Source organism: Dipodomys ordii, unplaced genomic scaffold (genome assembly GCF_000151885.1).
Source record: "Dipodomys ordii isolate 6190 unplaced genomic scaffold, Dord_2.0 Scaffold42, whole genome shotgun sequence".
NCBI lineage: Eukaryota > Metazoa > Chordata > Mammalia > Rodentia > Heteromyidae > Dipodomys > Dipodomys ordii.
Window position 1 is genome coordinate 3,137,720 of NW_012267258.1, and position 21,091 is coordinate 3,158,810.

The 21,091-nt window shown below is 45.3% G+C and overlaps 2 protein-coding genes across 2 annotated transcripts in view; both read left to right on the forward strand.

The window, feature by feature from the left end:
- Arf3 (ADP-ribosylation factor 3) overlaps positions 1-14,686 on the forward strand; it is a 23,597-nt gene extending 8,911 nt beyond the window's left edge. The window contains exons 2-5 of the mRNA XM_013018808.1: positions 8,602-8,853; positions 9,687-9,797; positions 10,027-10,151; positions 10,679-14,686. Of these exons, the coding sequence (XP_012874262.1) occupies positions 8,706-8,853; positions 9,687-9,797; positions 10,027-10,151; positions 10,679-10,840 (546 nt within the window). The 5' untranslated portion in view covers positions 8,602-8,705 and the 3' untranslated portion in view covers positions 10,841-14,686. The remainder of the gene's footprint in view (positions 1-8,601; positions 8,854-9,686; positions 9,798-10,026; positions 10,152-10,678) is intronic.
- Positions 13,545-21,091, forward strand: part of Fkbp11 (FK506 binding protein 11, 19 kDa) — a 13,859-nt gene continuing 6,312 nt past the window's right edge. The window contains exon 1 of the mRNA XM_013018698.1: positions 13,545-13,619. Within this exon, the coding sequence (XP_012874152.1) occupies positions 13,545-13,619 (75 nt within the window). The remainder of the gene's footprint in view (positions 13,620-21,091) is intronic.

Genomic DNA, 21,091 nt, shown 5'->3' on the forward strand with positions numbered 1-21,091 from the left:
CTCTCTCTCTTTCCTTCCTTCCTTTCTTTCTTTCCTAATTTCTATCTTCTTTCTTTCTGTCTCTCTCTTTCTCTCCTTCCTTCCTTCCTTCCTTCCTTCCTTCCTTCCTTCCTTCCTTCTTCTGTCCCTAAGCACTTTTTGCTCAAAGCTACCACTCTGCTACTTGAGCCACAGCTCCACTTCTTCCTCTACTTATGACACCTGGCCTTTTTTTTTTAAAGGGAAGTGTAGAAAGGGAGGGAGGGAATCTAAACAAATGCAGTCATGCTATTCAGTATACACTATATGAAAATGACCTATGTAACTTGAGTGTAAGGATAGGAGGGGAAACTGTGGGGGGGGGGTGAAGGGAAAGGAGATCTAGCCAGGCACCAGTGTAATACTAGTTACTCAAGAGGCTGAGACATGAGGATTGTGGTTTAAAACCAGTCCCAGCAAGAAAGTCTATGAGACTCTTTATCTCCAACTAATCACAAAAAGGCTGAAAATGGAGTTATGGCTCAAGTGGTAGAGTGCTAGCCTTAGTCAATAAAGAAGTCAGAGACAGTGTGCAGGACCTGTACCAAAAAAAAGTGTAAATATATTTTTTTAATCCACTAGCTTATCATTTTAGGAACCTTTCTGCTTTGACGGAGGTTCTTATTTTGTTTGAGGTAGAGTATTGTGTAGTCTCCTGGCTAGCCTAGGCTACCCTCCTACTCAACAACCATGCCTCAGCCTCCCAATGACTAGAGTTTTTATGTGGATCTTCTATGGTTTCAAGAGTACTGTAGTATCTCAGCTTTCTACAACATCTGAAGATTGAACCATTTTATATGTTCCATTTTAAGAATGAAGAAAACAATTTCACATACTCCCACCAGACTACTTCCATCTTACTGGGTAGAATTAGTGTGTGACTATCATGACCTGCTTACCTCTCTCAGGCTGAGCTCTTTGCATTCCCTGAAGCCATCTTGACTAAAGTACATCTTAAAGTCTGTCCCTCCCCCCAGCATCTGAACAAAATAGGGGTTCTGTTAGAAGAAAGGAGAGAGTAATGGTTGCAGCCCGTCATTGAGTTCTTTCATCTTAGGTTCCTTTTAGGGTTTCAGCTCACACTTGTCTCCAGGGCTTTATACCTTAACATTTCAAAAAAAAGTGTGTGTGTGTATGTTTTCTTTCTTCTTCTTCTTCTTCTTCTTCTTCTTTTTTTTTTTTTTTGGTCAGTCCTGGGGCTTGAACTCTGGGCCTGGGCACTATCCCTCAGCTCTTCAGCTCAAAGTGAGCGCTCTACCACTTGAGCCACAGCACCACTTCTGGTTTTCTGAGTGGTTTATTGGAGCTAAGTGTTTCATGGCCTTTCCTGCCCGGGCTGGCTTTGAACTATGATCCTCAGATCTCAGCCTCCTGAGTAGCTATGATTATAGGCATGAGCCATTGGCGCCCACTTGGGTTTTTGTTGTTGTTTTATTTTGTTTGGGTCCTGATCCTGGGGCTTGAACTTAGGGCCTGGGCTTTTATGTCCAAGGCTGGCACTTTACCACTTGAGCAATACCTCTACTTCTGCGTTTTTGGTAGTTAATTAGAGAAAGAGTCTCATGATTTTCCTGCCTGGGCTGGCTTCAAACCTCTATTCTCAGAGCTCAGCCTCCTGAGTAGCTAGGATTACAGGCATGAGGCATTGGCACCTGATGTTTCACTGCCCCCTCTCTGTTTCCAGTTCTAATTAAGAATTTAGGATTTCTCATCAGTATTACTGTACCTACCAAGTGTTGTTTTTGCTTACAGCTCTCTCATGCTCTCTCACGCTCTCTCTCTCTCTCTCTCCCGTCTCTCTCTCTGTCTGTCTCCAATTACACTGTTTTATGAAGCAGAAGTGATCTCCCGCTCTGTATTCCTAGTTTAGTATATGTAATGTTTGATGAGTGGATGGACGCTGGTATCCCAAGTGGTTTCATGGTTTTGGGTGATCTTTGAGTCCAATAAAAGTTGCTGAGATACCAATTTAGCAGTTTTTCTATTCCTATTTCAGTACTTTTTTTTTTTTTAATTCAGGGCCATATAATTGCTGGGCAAATGCTGTACCACCTGGCTTCCAGCCCTCTTTCAGTGCTTTAGAGACAAAAACTGAAGTGTTTACATATGTCACAAGCCACTGCACCAAGGAGACTAAATATAGGCAAATCCTGCTTTTTTCCCCCTTAAATTGTCTTGGTCTTTTGGTTAATATTGTTAAAAATAGCATATCTATTAATGATATCTTAATTTGAAAATTATCTGGGACCACAGCTGCTATTACACTGTACCCTGCAGAGCAGCAGAGCATTTTTGAGACGGTTCTTCTCCTGGACTCTGTGAAGAGGAGGAGATGGAGCCAGGAGTTCCCCAGGGTTGTCATGGTACATTACCCTGATCTGGCACTGCAGTCCAGTGGGAGACATGTATATGGTAGACCGAGGTGTGATTGTCAGAAAGGCATTGAGTCAGGCACATTTCTGCAAAACACATACAAGCCAAGATGGCTGATCAGCCAACTGCAGCAGCCTCCCCTGAGTAGGGGAGTGCTTGGTGAGTGGTTCTCATTTAAGGACATCTCAGTTGAGTGTGTGTGTGTGTGTGTGTGTGTGTGTGTATGCATGTCTGGCATGCATCTTTGAACTCCATACATCATGCTCTTGTTAGAATTTTTCTGTCACTGCTGGTGCTGTACTCCTTGAATCACACCACCACTTCTGACTTTTTTTTGCTGGTCCTGGGACTTGAACTCAGGTCCGATGTGCTGTCTCTGAGCCTCTTTGTGTTCAAGGTTAGTGCTCCACCACTTGAGCCACAGTGCCATTTCTGGCTTTTTCTGAGTAGTTCATTGGAGATAAGAGTCTCATGGGACTGGGAGTGTGGCTTAGCAGAATGCTTGCCTAGCATTCATGAAGCCCTGGGTTTGATTCCTCAGTACCACATAAACAGAAGAAGCTGGAAGTGGTGCTATGGCTCAAGTGATGGAGTGCTAGCCTTGAGCAAAAGAAGCTCAGGGACTGTGCCCAGGCCCTGAGTTCAAGCCCCAGGACTGGCCAAAAAAAATAAAAGAATCTAATGGACTTTCCTCCCTGGATTGGCTTCAAACTGTGATCCTCATATCTCAGCTTCCTGAATAGCAAGATTACAAGGGTGAACTACCAGCACCCAGCTACTTCTGATATTTTGCTCATTAATTGGAAGTAAGAATCTCTCAAATTTTTTCTTCCCAGACTGACTGGCTTTATCATGATCCTCAGATCTTAGCCTTTTGAGTATCTAGGGTTACAGGTGTCAGCCACTAGGGCCCACCTTCTCATATAAAATTTCAGTCAGCCAATATGCTAGATTGAACTGTATTGGAGAATGGCTTTGGAGCTCTTACTGGTTAATGCTTCTGATAATAAAGATTTGACTATAAAATGAAATGTTGAGATGTCCTCTTTGCTAAGAGATATTACTATATTCCATTTCCCATCTTAAGTCACTCTTCTAACAACCCATAGAACCCTGGCATTTTGTCCTATCAACACAGGAGTACCATCTTTGGTAAAGAATAACTATAGGGGCTGGGAAGGTGGTTCAGTGGTAGAGCACTTGCCTTGCATGCATGAGGCCCTGGGTTCGATTCCTTAGCACCACATAAGCAAACCGGAAGTGGCGCTGTGGCTCAAGTGGTAGAGCGCTAGCCTTGAGCTGAAGAGTTGAGGGACAGCACCCAGGCCCAGAGTTCAGGCCCCACAACTGGACCCCCCCCCAAAAAAAAGAATAACTATAGGCAATATCATACATAGGGAAATAGACTGTGGTTTGCTTGTTTGTTATTCAACTTACTGTAGATTTTTAGGAATGCATTCTAGAGTTGGCTGTATAGTCAAAAAAGGATTTTTTTTTTGGGGGGGGGACTTCAACTCTGGGCCTGGGCACTGTCCCTCAGCTCTTCAGTTCAAGGCTAGCACTCTACCACTTGAGCCACAGCACCACTTCCAGCTTTTTCTGTTTATGTGGTGCTGAGGAATCAAACCCAGGTCCTCATGCATGCGACGCAAGCACTCTACCACTGAGCCACTTTCCCAACCCCTAGCCAAAGATTTTATGTTTATAGCACAAAGCTAAAAGCTGCCACTCTCCCAGTAGTGAGACAATATACTATCTGGTAAATAGGGATAGAGGAAGTCAAGACTAGAAAGCCAGCATCTCCTTTGAAATGCTGATTTAAGTCAAACTATTGATTACACTTAGAGTCATGGTATCTATTAATTTCAAGGCCTTTGACTGGTCTAGGGAGACATGTGGTATTTAATCAGAAACTCATCAGATCCATTATATATTAAATGGCAAGGGTCATTTTCACCAAATCCCGTCCACTGATCATACAAATCCACATTTTATTACTACGAGGCTCACATCATTCAAGGGCCTTACTATCATTTGCCAGGAAATAGAATTGGTCTAATACTAAGGTCAGATATTTCTTTTCCTTTAAAAACTTTTTAAAATTCAATTTCATCCGTTGTGGGGCTCAGACTTAGGGCATGGGCACTGTCCCTGAGCTTTTATGCTCAAAGTTAGCGCTCTTCCATTTTGAGCCACAGCTCCACTTCTGGTTTTCTGGTGGTTAATTGGAGATAAGAGTCTCTCAGGTTTTCCTGCCTGGGCTGTCTTCGAACTGTGATCATCAGCTTCCTGAGTAGTTAGGATTATAGGTGTGAGCCGCTGGCATCTGACTAATTTTTTTTTTTTTTTCCCGTCATGGGACTTGAATTTGGCCTGGGTGCTGCCCCTCAGCTCTTCAGCTCAAGGTTAGTGCTCTGCCACTTGAGCTACAGAACACTTCTGGTTTTCTGGTGTTTAATTGGAGATAAGAATCTCACAGCCTTTCCTGCTTGGGCTGGCTTTGAATCAAAATCCTCAGATCTCAACTTCCTGAGTAGCTAGGATTATAGGCATGAGCCACCAGCGCCCAGCTAATTTTTTTAATTAAGTAGTTGTACAAAGAGGTTTTAATTTCATAAGTCAGGTTATGAATGCAATGCATCTTTGTGTGTGTGTGTGTGTGTGTGTGTGTGTGTGTAAGTAAGTGTAAGTGTGTGTTGGTGCTGGAGCTTGAACTCATGGCCTGGGTGATGTTTCTGAGATTCTTTGCTCAAGACTAGTGCTCTACTAATTGGGCCACAGCTCCACTTGCTGCTTTTTGGTGATTAGTTGGGGATGACAGCCTTACAGACTTCCCTGCCCGGGCTGGCTTGGAACCTGGATTCTCAGATCTCAGCCTCCTGAGTAGCTAGATTACAGACTGAGGCACCAATGCCTACCTACAGTGCATCTTGATAAGTGCCACCTCTTCCATTTCTCCCATCTTTCCCAGCCTTACCCATTCTCTCAACTTACTAAGGTCAGATTTTGAAACAATAATTTACTTTATCCAGGATGACAGTTTAGCAGAGAAGTAAATAAAAAAATAGTGTCAAATGCTGTGAAACAAGGAATATTTATTCCTCATGTTTTTCAAACTCTGAAGTAATACAGTCTCCTTTGTTTTTGTTGTACTACGATTTTGAACTCAGATCCTTGAGCTTGCTAGATTGACACTTTACTACTTGAGCCCTACCTCTTGCTTTGCTTTTGCTTTTTGCTGGGGTTATTTTGGAGATGGAGGACTTTTCTGCCTGGGCTGGCCTCTAATCTTGATCCTTCAGATTTTAGCCTCCTGAATAGCTAAGATTACAGGCATGAGCCACTGGCTCCTGGCTCATATTCTTAAATCATTTCCATGAGCACTAGTTGCAGTCATGAAGAAATGTGTGCTATAAATTCAGTTTGAATCTGGCCCAAAGCCTAGTAATACCAGATCTTTAAAGCAAAGTATCATCTTTGTTTTATCTCTGAAAGACTTGGGGAAGGTTTACATTTCTGGAAATGAGGGTGGCAGAGCCAGAAGTCTGACTACCACAGATAGCCAGGGTTGATGTCACCTAATCTTACTAGCTAGACAGTCTCCCTTCTGTCTTGGGTTTTTAGAAGCCCATATGCCTGAGTGGGTTGTGGCTGGAAGGGAGGAAGGATGGTTAGTGGGTGACTTGGATGAAGTTTAGCCCTAAGGTGCAGCCAGGCCCTTTCCCTGGAATGTGAGCCCCGTGGGTCAGGGGCATGGTTCATCTAGAGAACCTTGGAAGCACCACGCCTGGTTCATTAGTAGATGTCTGGGGAAGCCTTTGAAGATGAAACACTTCATAAGCACTTACTGTTTGTGTTTCCTGGACAAACTAGTACTTTGGTCTCCAAGGACTGTTGATCTGGCTTCTTAGCACTTGTCTGGAATTTGCTGCAAATTAAGTAGGAAAAATAAAACATAATAAGAAACAAACAAGCCTGAAGAAATTTTTGAAAAAAACCCAAACCACTGACCTCCCACCAAACCTCCATGCTTTAGCTTCTAAGTAGGATTCTTTACCATTTACCTTTCACATTCTTGGTTTGTGTGCATTCTGTCTTGACCTGTTTCTTCGTGTGTGTGCGTGTGTGTATGTGTGTGTGTGTGTGTGTGTGTGTTTTCCAGCCTCCAGCCTCTATAGAAATTGCCAGCAGCTGACATATGGTGATTGCTGAATAAGCTGCTCACTGACACATGCCTCCTGCAGGCCTGGAGATCTGGCTGGCATGGGTGGTTCTGAACTCCCATTTCATGATTGTTTCATAGATTGTGCCACAGAGAAAGGAGAGGAGAGATGAATAGATGAACCTGTAATTTTGTCTGTTGGTGACAATGGCCAGGAGCAGATGGGTGTTTTGTATCTTTCTTTCTTTCTTTCTTTTTTTTTTTTGAGTGCTGATCCAGGGCCTGGACGCTGTCCCTGAGTTTATTTGCCCAAGATTAGCACTCTACCACTTTAGCCACAGCTCCACTTCTGATTTTCTGGTGGTTAATTGGACATAGGGTCTTACAGACTTTCCTGCTCAGGTTGGCTTTGAACCTCGATCCTCAGATCTCAGCCTCCTGCGTAGCTAGGATTACAGGTGTGGGCCACCACCACTATCTAGTGAAGTCTTACACTGCCAGTGAAGTCAGTAGAGACCTTAGGAGTTACTTTAGTTATTCAGCTATGCTATAGGCCACTGTTTGAGGTATTAGGGACACAACAGTGGAAGAAAATGAAGCAAAAAAAAACCCCAACACTGACACAGTAGGAGAAATAAAAATACAGCCAGCAAGCTGGGCGCTGGTGGCTCACGCCTATAATCCTAGCTACTCAGGAGGCTGAAACTGGGAGCAGAGACAAACCAGTGAACACTCAGGATCCTTGTTTTGAGGATCATAGTTCAAAGCCAGCCTGGGCAGGAAAGCCCCCGAGACACTTATCTCCAACAAACCACCAGAAAACCGGAAGTGGCACTGCGGCTCAGTTGTAGAGTAATAGTCTTGAGCTAAAGTGCTGAGGGACAGCAGCCAGGCCCAGAGTTCAAGCCCCACGACCAACCCCGTCCCCCCAAAAATACAGCCAGCAATCATGCTATAATGTGTCCCATGGTGATAAATATTCTGAAGAAAAGTGGGATAGCCGGGCGCTGGTGGCTCACGCCTGTAATCCTAGCTACTCAGGAGGCTGAGATCTGAGGATCACGGTTCCAAGCCAGCCCGGGCAGGAGAGACCCTGAGACTCCTATCTCCAATAAACCACCAGAAAACTGGAAGTGGCGCTGTAGCTCAAGTGGTAGAGCGCTCGCCTTGAGCTGAAGAGCTGAGGGACAGTGCCCAGGCCCAGAGTTCAAGCCCCACGACCGGACCCCCCCCCCAAAAAAAAAAACTTTTAGGGAAGAAAATATTGGAGAATTGGAGTGGAAAACAGGAGATCTGGTAAAAGAGAGTTTGGATTTTGTCAAAATGGCACTATAAATCCACCGGAGGATTTTGAATGGCCTGGTTTTGGTTGAAAAAAAAATCACTGGCCACTATGTGGAGAATAGGCTGAAGGGGTTAAGGAAGAGTCAGGGAATGGTATGACTACCTGGGATATTTGTGGTTGAGAGAGAATAAAGGATCAACCTATTTTAGGAATGCTGCTTATTTCTTCATCGTTTAGGTTGGTATGAAGGAAGATGGAATTGGAGAATTACAGGCAAGGAAGACGCAGTCTCTTGATTAGAACAAAGTGTAGACCTTGGGAAACTGGCAAGTCTGAACTTTGTCAGGAGTCACAGAGAGCCACTCCTCATTCCACTCCCTCCTTTCTCACCCTTTTCAGAAGTCTCAGGGTAAGATTGGGGGAGGGAAGCACATAAATGATCTTGCAGTGCCTTGGGGTATAGTATAAAATGTCAGAGCTGATGGGATTAAAAAAAAAACAAAACACCAGAGTGAATCCCCCTCCCCTGGGAAAATAAAGTTAACTTTCCCAAAGTCATAGTAGTAGATTTGTCGCAGAACAAGGATCCTGAGTGTTCACTGGTTTGTCTCTGCTCCCAGTTTCAGATGTGGTGTGGGATTCACAGTCCCTTCAGGCTCTCAGTTTGTACTAATGAACTCCAGCCATGACTTCAGCAAATTCAGTGTACATGAAGTTCTGACAAACAAATGGTGGTAATGAGTTTTGCCTTTCTTTTGCCTAGGATCAAGTCTCAGACCGGAGACCTGGTTTTAAGTCTGTTTTTAACCAGACTTCCACTGACCTCCACTTGGGCCCCACTATCCTCAGAAAGCAGCTGCTGTAATCATGGGCAATATCTTTGGAAATCTTCTTAAGAGCCTGATTGGGAAGAAGGAGATGCGCATCCTAATGGTGGGCTTGGATGCTGCAGGAAAGACCACCATCCTGTACAAATTGAAACTGGGGGAGATCGTTACCACCATCCCTACCATTGGTAAGCTTGTGTGTGGTCTTTCGTGCTATAGGCTAGGCAGGGCATCAGCTTACTCCTAGATCCCCCACCTGGCCTCTTCTCCCTAGGCAAGTCCCATGTATTTTGTGTCCCCCCCTCTCTGTCCCCCCCCCTCCCCTGCAAAAGGATCACTTACGAGCTTACTAGCAGGTGTTAGAGCTGGAATTTGCCTACCTACTACAGCCCTCCCTCATGAGGGAAGTTCCCCCCACCCCAACAGTTGCCCTCAGGCACTAGAGTTGGTTTGTTCTCTGTGTTCTTTGGAAAGCCAAGTAAAGGGCTTTGATGTTCCTGCCAGAGGCCTGAACTTGCTTTGGTTTAGATCTTCAGTGGCCAATCCTGGTTAAGACTTGCTTACAAGAGGGAGAATATTTGCTGCATAGATGGGGACACTGGTTCATTGTCATCAGTTCTGTATTTGGAGTTCCAGGATTGTAGCTTTTTTTCTCATTTTTTATGTTGCCTATCTGCACATCTTAGCCTAGGCAAACTGTGGTGGTCAAGGTACATGAGTAGAACTGGTTAAATGGAGAGCCAAAGACTGAATGAACAAGTTGGGAAGGTTGATTCACATTACCCCAGTGGCTGAGTTTCCTGGTTGGGGCTTCCTCATCTGTTTTGACTTCTCTTTATAAGTTTGCTTTATGGCCTTCTGGCTACTTGGTCAAATATCATCAGGCCTGGGGTAGTCTCAGCTTTTCATGATTTGTATCATGACCAAGGCTGGGAGGAAATAGGTCCAAACTAGTTGGGGCATTGTAGGTCTGGTGTTTGAAGCCAAGTGGTCATTGCCTATTTATTTGTTTTCCTCCAAGGGTTTAATGTGGAGACAGTGGAATATAAGAATATCAGCTTCACAGTGTGGGATGTAGGTGGCCAGGACAAGATTCGACCCCTCTGGAGACACTACTTCCAGAACACCCAAGGTATGGCAGATAAAATTCCCAGGGCTGGTATGTGTTGATTGGATATGAGTAGAGGGTGGCTGTCTTATTTGGTTATAGGCAGCCAACCTTTACTCTACTGTGGCTCCAGGTGGTAAAGATGAGGAAAAAAGAGAGCATATATTTGGAGGGTGTGAGGAGGGTGTTGTTTTTGGTGATGGGGGAGGGGAACATCTGTCATCTCTGTGCAGCCCATGCTCTGCCTCCCCAGGCTTGATATTTGTGGTTGATAGCAATGATCGGGAGCGAGTAAATGAGGCTCGGGAAGAGTTGATGAGGATGCTGGCAGAGGATGAGCTGCGGGATGCTGTGCTCCTTGTCTTTGCAAACAAACAGGTAAGATCTCTCCCCATCCCTGAATTTGAGAGCCGGCAACCTTGCTGTGGAAACATGGGCTATTGGGCCCATTGTATGGGAAGTCCTGTAACTGCTCTCAATGTGGAAATGTAAGGAAGCATGAACATGGGCTTCTTTGTGCCCCTCTTATTTGTCTCCCACCCATCTTCACTTAGTAACACATTGGTGTAATAGGTACATCACCTCTGCTCTTTGATTTCCCCTGTTGTGTACTTTATTGGAACTGCCCTTACTTTGGCTGTCAGACAGACTTGATTCTTTAGCCTGTCTGAATTACCTGTTTCTCAACTATCCCTTTCCTTGGTTTCCAGCTCTTCAATGGGATAATATGAAAGATCTGGAGTTCTAAGATGACAGAGTCCAAAGTAGCCCCTTCAGATCTTGGTCTGGGTTTCCTAAGAGGAAGGAAGGGAGAAGGTCCTGGTACATGTCTTTTTGGTAGATGGGTGCTCTAGAAGCCTTTGAAAGATCCTGAGGTGCTTTTGTGTGTCTCCCTCATACACCAGGACCTGCCGAATGCTATGAATGCTGCTGAGATCACAGACAAGCTTGGCCTGCATTCGCTGCGTCACCGCAACTGGTACATTCAGGCGACCTGTGCCACCAGCGGGGATGGGCTGTATGAAGGCCTGGACTGGCTGGCCAATCAGCTCAAAAACAAGAAGTGAGAGCCAGGCAGTCCTGTCCAACTGCCCCACCCACCCTGACATACCTGTTGTGTCCCCACCCCAGCCCTTCCCACCCCTTCCTTCCCATTGCAAGTATGGCTAAGGCCTTGGGTATCATGTCCGCATGCCCAGTAAGAGCCTTGCCTCCCCTTCCTCCCCTCCTCTCCTTTCTGCCCTATCCACTGACATGACCCAATTGCTGTCCTGATGATGAATCATTCCAATTTACTGGATTTAAAACAAAAATGAGGTTGTTATGGTTTCATGGGGTGCCCCTCTCTTCTTACCCTTTGGGTTTTGGGAAGTAGAATGGGGTATTCTCTCTGTTTGCATTGTTTGGCACTGGTTGCTGTGCTCTTGGCATCTGAGTCCCTTCCCTGTCTCCCCTCCCCCAGGCCCCTTTCCTACTCCATCTTCCTTTCCTTCAACACCCTCTCCTTATTCTACATGGAAATTGCACGGGCCTCTCTGTGTGTGCGTGCATGTGTGCGCCTGTATATACATGTATAGAGAGATATATATGTGGGGCCAGGGGAAAGGTTGGGGGGGAGCACAGCTCAGGGCTTACGGCCAGGACACTGCCCACTGGAGCCGGTCATCTATCCCTTCCATGTTGGTGAACTGTAAGGAAGGTGGGATGCTGGACTGCCCCAGTCTGAGACTCATTTTTTCCTTTCTATGGGTAGTTGTTTCTGAATGATAGGACAGATGATGGGTTCTACACAGTCATCAGGGGGTGGCATTTATCTCTACATGACTGTTTGCAAGGAGTACCATTCTGCTCTGCTTGTTAGGAGAGAGGAACCCACTCAAGCCCAGAGTGTTCAACTGATCTCTACCATCCTTAGATCTGTTCTTCAGGAGTTCAAGTAGGGGAGGTGGGGATAGCAAGACTGTTATATGTTTTGAACCCAGGGTGTGGATGGGTGGGATGTGGTATCATGGGGAAGGCCTCAAGTTTTCCACTTTCATTCTCTTGTTATTAGGAGGTGAAGCATGGACAGGCCTGTTTCTAACTTCTCCCCTTTCCGCTTATCTTCTGATCTTAAGGGCTGGGTGATTTTATCCTTTGTTAGAAGTTTTCTTGCCCTAGTAGTTCTGCTGGCCTGATCAGGGCTGAGTGGGTGGTTTAATGAGAAGCCACGGAGTGGGGGTGACGTAGCAGACCTCAATATCAAACCCTCTACTCTGATTCTCTTTTTCTAGACCAGGACAAGCTAACCAATGGAGGGTTTTTTTTTAAATTGTTTCCAGGCCTGCAGACTATCCTTGCTGTCTTCTTTCCTCTAGTCCAACAGCTTTCCTGGTCTTTTTTACCCATTCCCATTAATGAATCTGGGGATTAGAGTGGAGGATAATGGGACCCTAAGTGCTTGTTGGTGCTGGTGGGATGCAGTGGTCTTGAGGGTCCTCCCCTCACTATCCTGTATTGTTCAGAAGCTGCTGTTAAAGTAGCTGTATAGGGGGCACTTGTACTTGAGGTCCTGGCCTAGGGCCTGACTCACAGTTTCTGGGAAGCTGTGGCTGTTTGTAGGCTCCTGTGTGTCTGCTGGCTGTGCCCTGAGCTCCAAGACAGCTGCCTGTAACCTATCTGCTAAAGTCAGGGCCCAGGACCCTCAGCATGACTGAGAGACCCCAGAAGGACTGTCCCAAGCCCTACTCCATGGGGTCAGGCTTCCTGTCACCCTTGTCTATAAACAGGCAGATTCTTACCCCCTGACCCCACTCCAGATGGACTGTGAAAGATTTCAGGGGCGTCTCCCTCAGTGCCAGTTACTTTGTGATGTGTTATTAAGATGTAGGTATGTGCAGGTGTCCTGCTCTCTAGGCCTGTGTGTGTGTGTGTGTGTGTGTGTGTGTGCGCGCGCGCGCTCGTGTGTGTGTAGTATGTGTGTGTGTGTATAGTATGTGTGTGGGGGGGTACTGGAGGTTGTATTTTATTTTACAATGGATTCATTCCTCTGATTCTACAGATGCTTCCCTCCATTTTTTTTTTTTTGCTCTCCTGATTTTCCATGTCTTGCCTGTTGCCTCTTCTCCTCTGAATCTTTTCCTTTGCCGCCTTTATTCATTCACTGCTGTTGCCTATTTTTTTTTCCTTCTCTGATTCTCCACCCCACTTCGTTGTTGGTGAAGATTTTGCCTCTTTTCCTGCCCTGTTCCCTCTGAGACCCTCCCTAAGTTAGATAGATGCCAGTTCAAAATAGGCTTTCCTTGCTTCAGGCCTCACCCATTCCCTCTATTTTGGGGGGCTGCCAGGACCAATTTGGGGCTGCAGGTGCAAGGAAGCTGCCTTGGGGGTTGCATTGTGCTGCTCCAGATCTGTCCAGCAGGGGGTGGTAAATGCTCTTGGTAGTGTCCCTGGCTCGGAGGCCTTTTGGGCAGGGTGATTCTGTATTGCCATTCACCTTACAGCTGTTTTGGAACAGGGTGTTTTATTCCTATTCTATCCACTCCCTTCCTGGCTTTCTTCAGGTGGGTTTAAATTTATGCTTTCTCTCTCTTTCCAGCATTCTTCCTGGGACTCCCCTTCCCCTCCCCCAGGTTTGTTTGTGGTGTTATAGTGCTAAATGCAGTTCTGAAGTGGTTTTTCTCCTTTTTCTTCCTCTGGATATAGACTGTATATGTTTAATAATTCACCTTCTCTATCCTTGCTCAAAATGTGGGATAACGCAATGACTGTGACCCTGGTTGGAAATTAAACATGTTTTATGCAGCTTTGGAGCAGACCTTCATCCTTGATGTGCAGCAGCTGTGTGGCAGTGGGTTCCTGGTAAAGGTAGTCTTGCTTCTGGTTCCTCTTTCTAGACTGCTTCTTCTGGCACAGGGGCAACGGGAACACCTGAAGGGTGGATGGAAAGTGACAGAGGACTTTGGGCCTGCTGGGAAGACTGCTTATATCCTCCCATCCTACTCCACAGGGGATCCAAATTAATTAGGCACCAGAGTACGAGAGCTCTGTGGCCTTGCTCTACTAGTTATGAAGGACTAAACCATGAATTCAGCTGTATTTATCACCTGTTGGTAGACAGTGATTGGAAAACTTCACATTTCCTCTATTCTCAGGCCTTCCTGTCCCCATCACCAAGTGATTCTAGTTTGAAATACAGTCCCCTGATGCATCAGTTAGAGTCCCCTCCCACGTAGGTCTGGACTTTGGCAGTCATAAGCACGAAGGATAAGCATCTAGGTAGTGTAATGAACTTGATTCTTTTACAGTGTATGGCCCTGTACAACTCTACTTCTGGGAGATGGTTCCCCTTTGTCAGGAAGCCATCCTTCATCCAGAGACTGCACAAATATCTTAGGGAATGGTCTTCTTTTTCATAAAACCTCCATTATCCCATCCTTTTCCCACCCCTGCCCATTCCTGTCCCTGCACTTCTGAAGGTGCTATCCTTAAGCTGGGGGAGCCACGCAGCCCTCCTGTTCTCACTACTCTCTTCAACTTTTAGTGAAGAGGTCTCAACCCACTGTGGTGGGAAGAGGACGGAAACTAGGCATGCAATAAATTTGAGTCCCAAGTACCAATGTGAAGTCTATGATATGTATTCAGTTAGCCCCTCTGTTGCCTTCCTTGCCAATTGTCCTTTTTAGCCCGTGACCTATTATTAATGTTATTTACTTTAAGGACTTTTAAGTGCTTCTTGCCCACATTTGGCCTTCAAACTACTCCAGTCAGACACCCCTGTATCAGTCTGTAGCTTCAAGCATTATCTACTTCCCCTCAACATCATGTGATACTTTTCCTCCTTCAAGGCTTCTTCAAGGTTCTACTTGATGACTGATTGCTATTAACAGCACCTTTCCCAAGTGCTTTGTGTGTTAATAAATATATAAATCCCAGCACTGTATTTTTTATAAGACAGTAATAATGGATCATTTTAGCTGACTACAAGCCACTGAGTGTTCGAGACACAGAAGTCTCCTGACTGAACAACTTGGGAAGATCTGACCTGTTCCTTTCTGCCCCCCTTAAGAATGAGGTAGAGGGGAGCCCTCTTGTGGCAGTTGCTTAAACCTGCCAGCTTTGGGGGAACATGGAACAAGAAGGAGGCTGAACCTGAGAAAGTGCACAAAAAGCAGCTCCATCCTTCAGAACATGAAGAACTCGTCAGCCATCACTTGGCAGAGGGCATAGATTCAGGGTACAGTACATTTCAGGATGATATGGGCAAGGAGCTTCCAAAATGAGCCTGGAAAAGGTGGAAAGGCTTGGATTGGCCTGGGTGGAATGATGACAGTGAGTATGTGTGAGTTTCTCAGACCCGAGGGGCAAGGTCTGAAGGTTCTTGGGAGCCTCATCACTGCACTCAGCACTGCAGGTCCAAGTGCTTAGAACAGAAAGGGGGCACATGTTATCTTCTGTGTTTTTATATATTTAAAAGGGAGCAAACCCACTGAAGGGGGAGGGACTCTGAGGATAGATTTTAAAATAATTTTATTAGCCAAGCACTGGTGGCTAATGCCTGTAACCTTAGCTACTCAGGAGGCTGAGATCTGAGGACCACAAGTTCCAAGCCAGCCCAGGCAAGAAAGTCCATGAGACTTTTAACCACCAGAGAATCAGAAGTGGAACTGAGGCTTAGGTGATAGAGCACTACCCTTGAACCAAAAGAGCTCAGGTACAGTGGCCAGACCCTGAGTTCAAGCCCTGTGACTGACAAAATCATAAAAATAATTTTATTAGCATAAATGTACACATGCATACTAATGTGTATTGATCAGATTCAACCTATCTTACTCTTTAATCAGTTGCCTTCTATGCTGGGGATCCAGTTCTGGGGTGCTCTGGAATCCTTTGGAATGTCTAATGCATGCTAGGAAGTAGAAGTTGGAGAATAAGAGTACATCCCTTCCTTGGCTGCTGCTTATTGTAGGGAATGGTGTTCAGAGGCAAGCTATCCTAATGCTAGGAAGCTTCTTTCCAGTTTGAAACGGAGGTAGAAGGACCAGAGTTCAGTTCTCTTATAACTAGTAGCTAATAGTCACTAGGGAGTGATAGAAGCCAGATGCCTTCCTTCCTTTGCAGGTTTTTCTTTGTAATTGGATTTCCTGGCCCTGACTGCCAGGGTGAGTAAAAATGACCCTGAGTTCTTGAGAAAGGTGAAGAAGGTTAGGACGGAGGAAATGGAATCCCTGAGTAGGGTAAGGGGAACAAAGGCACTAATGGCCAATGCGGATCTGGAAGTGAGGAAGTTGGGCTAAGACCATTTATTGTCAAATCCCAAAGGTATCTACTTGTTGTGTCACTTAGATGTAAGCTGAAGAAGAGTAGCTGTGCTATAGTGCAGATGATCATATGACTCCTGAGCTGGTGGGTAGAAAAGGACACTTAAAGCAAAACTGATTCTCTGTTTAGTGGTGATCAGTCTACCTAAACAAATTTTTTTTTTCTTTTTTGGTCATGTGCTTGAACTCTGGGCCTGGGCACTGTCCTTCACCTCAAGGCTAGTTCTCTACCACTTGAGCCACAGCACCACTTCCGGCTTTTTCTGCTTATCTGATGCTGAGGAATCAAACCCAGGGCCTCATGCATGCAAGGCAAGCACTCTACCACTGAGCCACCTTCCCAGTCCCCCAAACAAATTTTCTACCACCCTTTCTCACAAGCCAGTCAGGCCAGACCACTCAAGAGGTTTGGAAATGAGCCTGTTTGCCTACCCTCTACCTCCAACCCTCCATCCCATACATTGCATTGTTTGGAACACTGAAGGTGTAGTTTGGTGATAGAGCACATGAAAGCCTCACATATGGAAGGTCCTGAGTTTAATCCCCAGCAACATACAAATGAGCAACAAAGCAACATATTGTTCAGAGCTATCCTAGGATAGTGTTGAAACAAGGACTTTTTAACGGTTGAAGGGCCTAGCTTGGGCCTCTGAACTACAGAGATTCTTTGAGTTGTGAGTATAAACAGCACTGCTTTGGTTCTAAATTACAGATAGGGGGAAGAGGATATCTGTTTTTGCCAGATCTTACATTGGGACAATACTTTCTTAGAGCAGCCATAGAGGAAGAGTGGGGGAGGGAGGTAACTTTTAAGGTAGTTGAGTGCACAAACATACTTAACAGAGGATCTGGGCTGTAGTTCAGTAAGTAAAGCTTGTGCTTAGGTGCTGAGGCCCTGGATTCCATTCTTTGTACCCCAGAACAAGACCGTTAGACCTATTTTGATCCCCAGCAACAAGGTACACAGCTTAGTGTCTGGCATCTAATAAATATGTGAACTTCATGAGTAAACTAAGTGAATGAATATAGTGCTGACTGAAGTGGAATACCTCTGAGGGTTCTAGGAATGGGCCTCCCATTACATTGTGCCATTAGCCTGGGTAAAGCTGGCTCTGCTGCTGTTCCCAGAAGCACATCTTTCTCTTTCAGGGTCCTTTGATACAAAGAAATGGCTCCTGCTGGCTGGGAAGATGGCTCAGTGGTGGAGTGCTTGCCCTGCATGCATAAGGCTCTAGGTTCCATTCCTTGGCACCACATAAGCAAAAAACAAAAAACCCGGAAGTGGTACTATGACTCAAGTGGTAGAGGGCTAGCTTGGAGCTGAAGAGCTGAGGGACAGTGCCCAGGCCCAGAGTTCAGGCCCCATGACTGAGAAAAAAAAAAAAATTGGAATGGCTCCTGCCTTGGTCCCTCCTGGGTCCAGGTATGCTTGGGCCTCCTTATGCAGGTGGATATTGTCTGAAATACTCTTGCCATTTGTTTATTTTTGTGCCAGTCTTGGGACTCACAGACTTTCCTGCTCAGGCTGGCCTCAGATCTTAGCCTCTTGAGTTGCTAGGATTCTAGGCATGAGCCACTAGCATCTGGCCCTTGTCCATTTCTTTTCCACTACTGCTCTCTTCTACTCCATCCACTTCCTCTTCCCACCTAGGAGCCTAAACAGACTCCAGATGATCTGGACAAGACAGTACTCTTTCATCTTCAGGACCCTATTCTAGTTCTGCTGCATCCGTGCAGTGTATACAGGTTCCCCCTACTCAGATACTTTATAGATGTTATCAGTCTGTGGGTTTCGTTTTTAAAAATCAGCCCTACACTTCCTCTTCATTTATCTTCCTCTTCTCTTTAGCCAGGTTAGTCTATTTTTCCCAAAAATCTGAGTGGGTAGATAATCCTAACCTAGTCAGGAGATCTGAGGATAGCAGTTTGAAGTCAACTAAGGCAGGAAAGTCTATGAGAGTCTCATCTCCAATTAACCACCAAAAGCCAGAAGTGGAGCTGTAGCTCAAGTGGTACAGCACTAGTCTTGAGCAAAAAAGCTCAGGGACAGCAGCCAGTCCCTGAGTTCAAGCCCTAGGACACCTATGTATGCGTGCATGCATGGGCATGCACACACACACATTTCAAAGCTAGGCACTTATATTTCACACCTGCTATCCAAGCTATTCAGGAGGCTGAGATCTAAGGATCCTGATTTGAGGCCAGCCTAGGCACAAAATTTCATGTGAATTCCATCTCCAGCAAGAAGCTGGGCTGGAGGCATGGCTCAAACTTCACAGTGCCAACTCTAAGCCAGAAAATGGAGTGAGATCCAGCCCAGTGAGTGAGTTCAAGACCAGATACTAGCAAAAACAACACAACAAAAACTTTCAAGATGTAATGTGTTTGACTTTGTCCACAAACTTCCCTGACTGCATAATCACAAGGTCTTTTCTTTCTTCCCACCACGGCTCTTTTACTTCTGCTAGTACCACTCATTTAACACCCACCTCCCACACATTGCCTTGTATTGATACACATCTTGTTCCTTTATTTAACATTTTAATTAAAAATTATTTCTATAACCTAAGTACTTTTCTTTCTTTCATTTTGTCAGTTGTGGGGCTTGAACTCTGGGCCTGAGCGCTGTCCCCCAGCTCTTCAGCTCAAGGTGAGCGTTCTGCCACTTGAGCTGCAGCGCCACTTCCGGTTTCCTAGGGATTTATTGGAGATAAGAGTTTCACGGACTGTCCTGCCTGGGCTGGCTTTGAACCGCGATCCTCAGAGCTCAGCTTCCTGAGTAGCTAGGATTACAGGCCACCAGCGCCTGGCCCTAATTACTTTTCATTGGGAGAGATACAAACAATGCAGAACATACAGTCATACAAAACATGTTCTTTTAACTCTTTACACTCTCATCCCAAACCTAAATGCCCACATTTCCTCTTCTAAATATGTGTACACACGGGGGGGGGGAGTTAATATATAACAAACTCATATGTTTTCTGCTTAAGGGTATATGCATTTGCCCTTGAGATTTTTCATGTTAGTATTTCTGTATTTCACAGTTTAACAACATTCAAAATGAAACATGTCTAGAATCTGTTACTCAGAAGATATTGTGTGGGCAGGGCTTGGGCAGCTCCAGTAAGTGTCACAGGCCTGTCCTTGCCATCAGTAAGCTGGCTTTTTTTCAGAGATAGGAAGGAAATGGGGACATACACAGATAACTGCAACACAGGAAGATATTGTCTCCAAGTATATGCTTGAAGTTCAGAAATGGGAAATCATTGTTAGACAATCAGGGATTCACAAAGGAGGTATTTGAACTAAGCTGGAAGGGAATTTACCAGGTAAAGGGAAAAACATGAGCTAGGGCAGAGATGTAAACACATGATGTAGGTTCATTTGAGGCCAGACCACAGTCCAGGAACAGGAAGATTTGGTTCAATTCATAAACATTTATGTGTCAGACATGAACAATAGGATATAGAAATGAGAAACATGAGGTTTCTGTCACTAAAGCCCTTTTTCTGTTTAATGAGAGAAATGACCAGTTTGGAAAGTGGATTAGGGCTGGATTACAAAAGCTTTTAGTGAACACTGTGTCATGTGGAGCAATAGTGATATGACAAAGTGTAGGTGACAGCAGTGTACAGAATAAAGTAGGGAGAGGCTGAGTGAGGCTTTCTTCTTTTTTTCTTCTTCTTCTTCTTTTTTTTTTTTTTTTGAGCTTATTTCTACCTCAATAGGTATCTTATGGTAGGCAGCCCAGGGAATGGCATAGTGATATCCTGCATTAGTTTCTGTCTTTTTCACTTCACCATACTAGAACATGGCTTCTATATCATGGTGACCTCACAGTATAATGTGCTAGAGTATAATTCACCTCCTTTACATTCCAGGCAACAGAAAGGATAGAAGTAGGAAAGGAACATGTGAGAATCCACTGTTTAGCCAGTTGAAGTCCCATCAAATATTGGGGCTGGGAAGGTGGCTCAGTGGTAGAGCGCTTGCCTTGCATACATGAGGCCCTGGGCTCGATTCCTCAGCACCACAGAAACAAACAAACAAACAAAAGTCAGAAGTGGCGCTGTGGCTCAAGTGGTAGAGCACTAGCCTTGAGCTGAAGAGCTGAGGGACAGCACCCAGGCCCAGAGTTCAGGCCCCAAGACACAGTGAAATGCACAGATCCTAAGTTTAATAAATTTTGACAGATGCATGCATTCATCTGACTCATGTCCCTCTCAAGATACATTCTGTTACTCCAGATACCCCTAGAGTTGGCAGGAAGGTCCCCTGCTGCGCTCCCCCCCTCCCCTCCCCGCTTACCACAAGTGCTGGGAATTGAACTCAGAACTTGTCTTTGCCCTCACTGAGCAGCAAGTCATGTACAAGCCCTTGTGCTCAATCCCCTGTGACAATGACAAAGAACAAGGGCTTAATGACGGTAGTACCTATGTGATGTAAAGGAGATGCTGTAGAGGGAGAATCCAAAGGAGACTGTTAGAGATGGGAGATGACAGATGACTCAGAGTATGCTGATACAAATGCCATCACAAAGGAGATTGGAAGGGAAGAGACAGAGTGTGTGTTGGGTGTGTTGAGTCTGAGATGCTGGCCAAATGCCTGGGGGTGCCAACTAGGCAGCTGCTTTTAGAACTTGTGTTAGAACTCAATGGCTTCAAACGTCAGAGAGCTGCTAGCCAAAAAACAGTCCAAGGTGATTGAGTTAGATTGAATGACATAAGTGAGAGTTCAAATCATGAAAAAGGGGAACTGGTAGGATCACCTGAAATACATTGAAACTCCTCTTTAAAAAGCTGAGCTTCTGGGGCTGGGAATGTGGCTTAGTGGTAGAGTGCTTGCCTCACATGTATGAAGCCCTGGGTTCAATTCCTCAGAACCACATACACAGAAAAAACTGGAAGTGGTGCTGTGGCTCAAGTGATAGAGCACTACCCTTGAGAAAAAAGCTCGGGGACAGTGCCCAGGCCCTAAGTTCAAGCCCCAGTACTGGCCAAAAAAAACAAAAAAAAA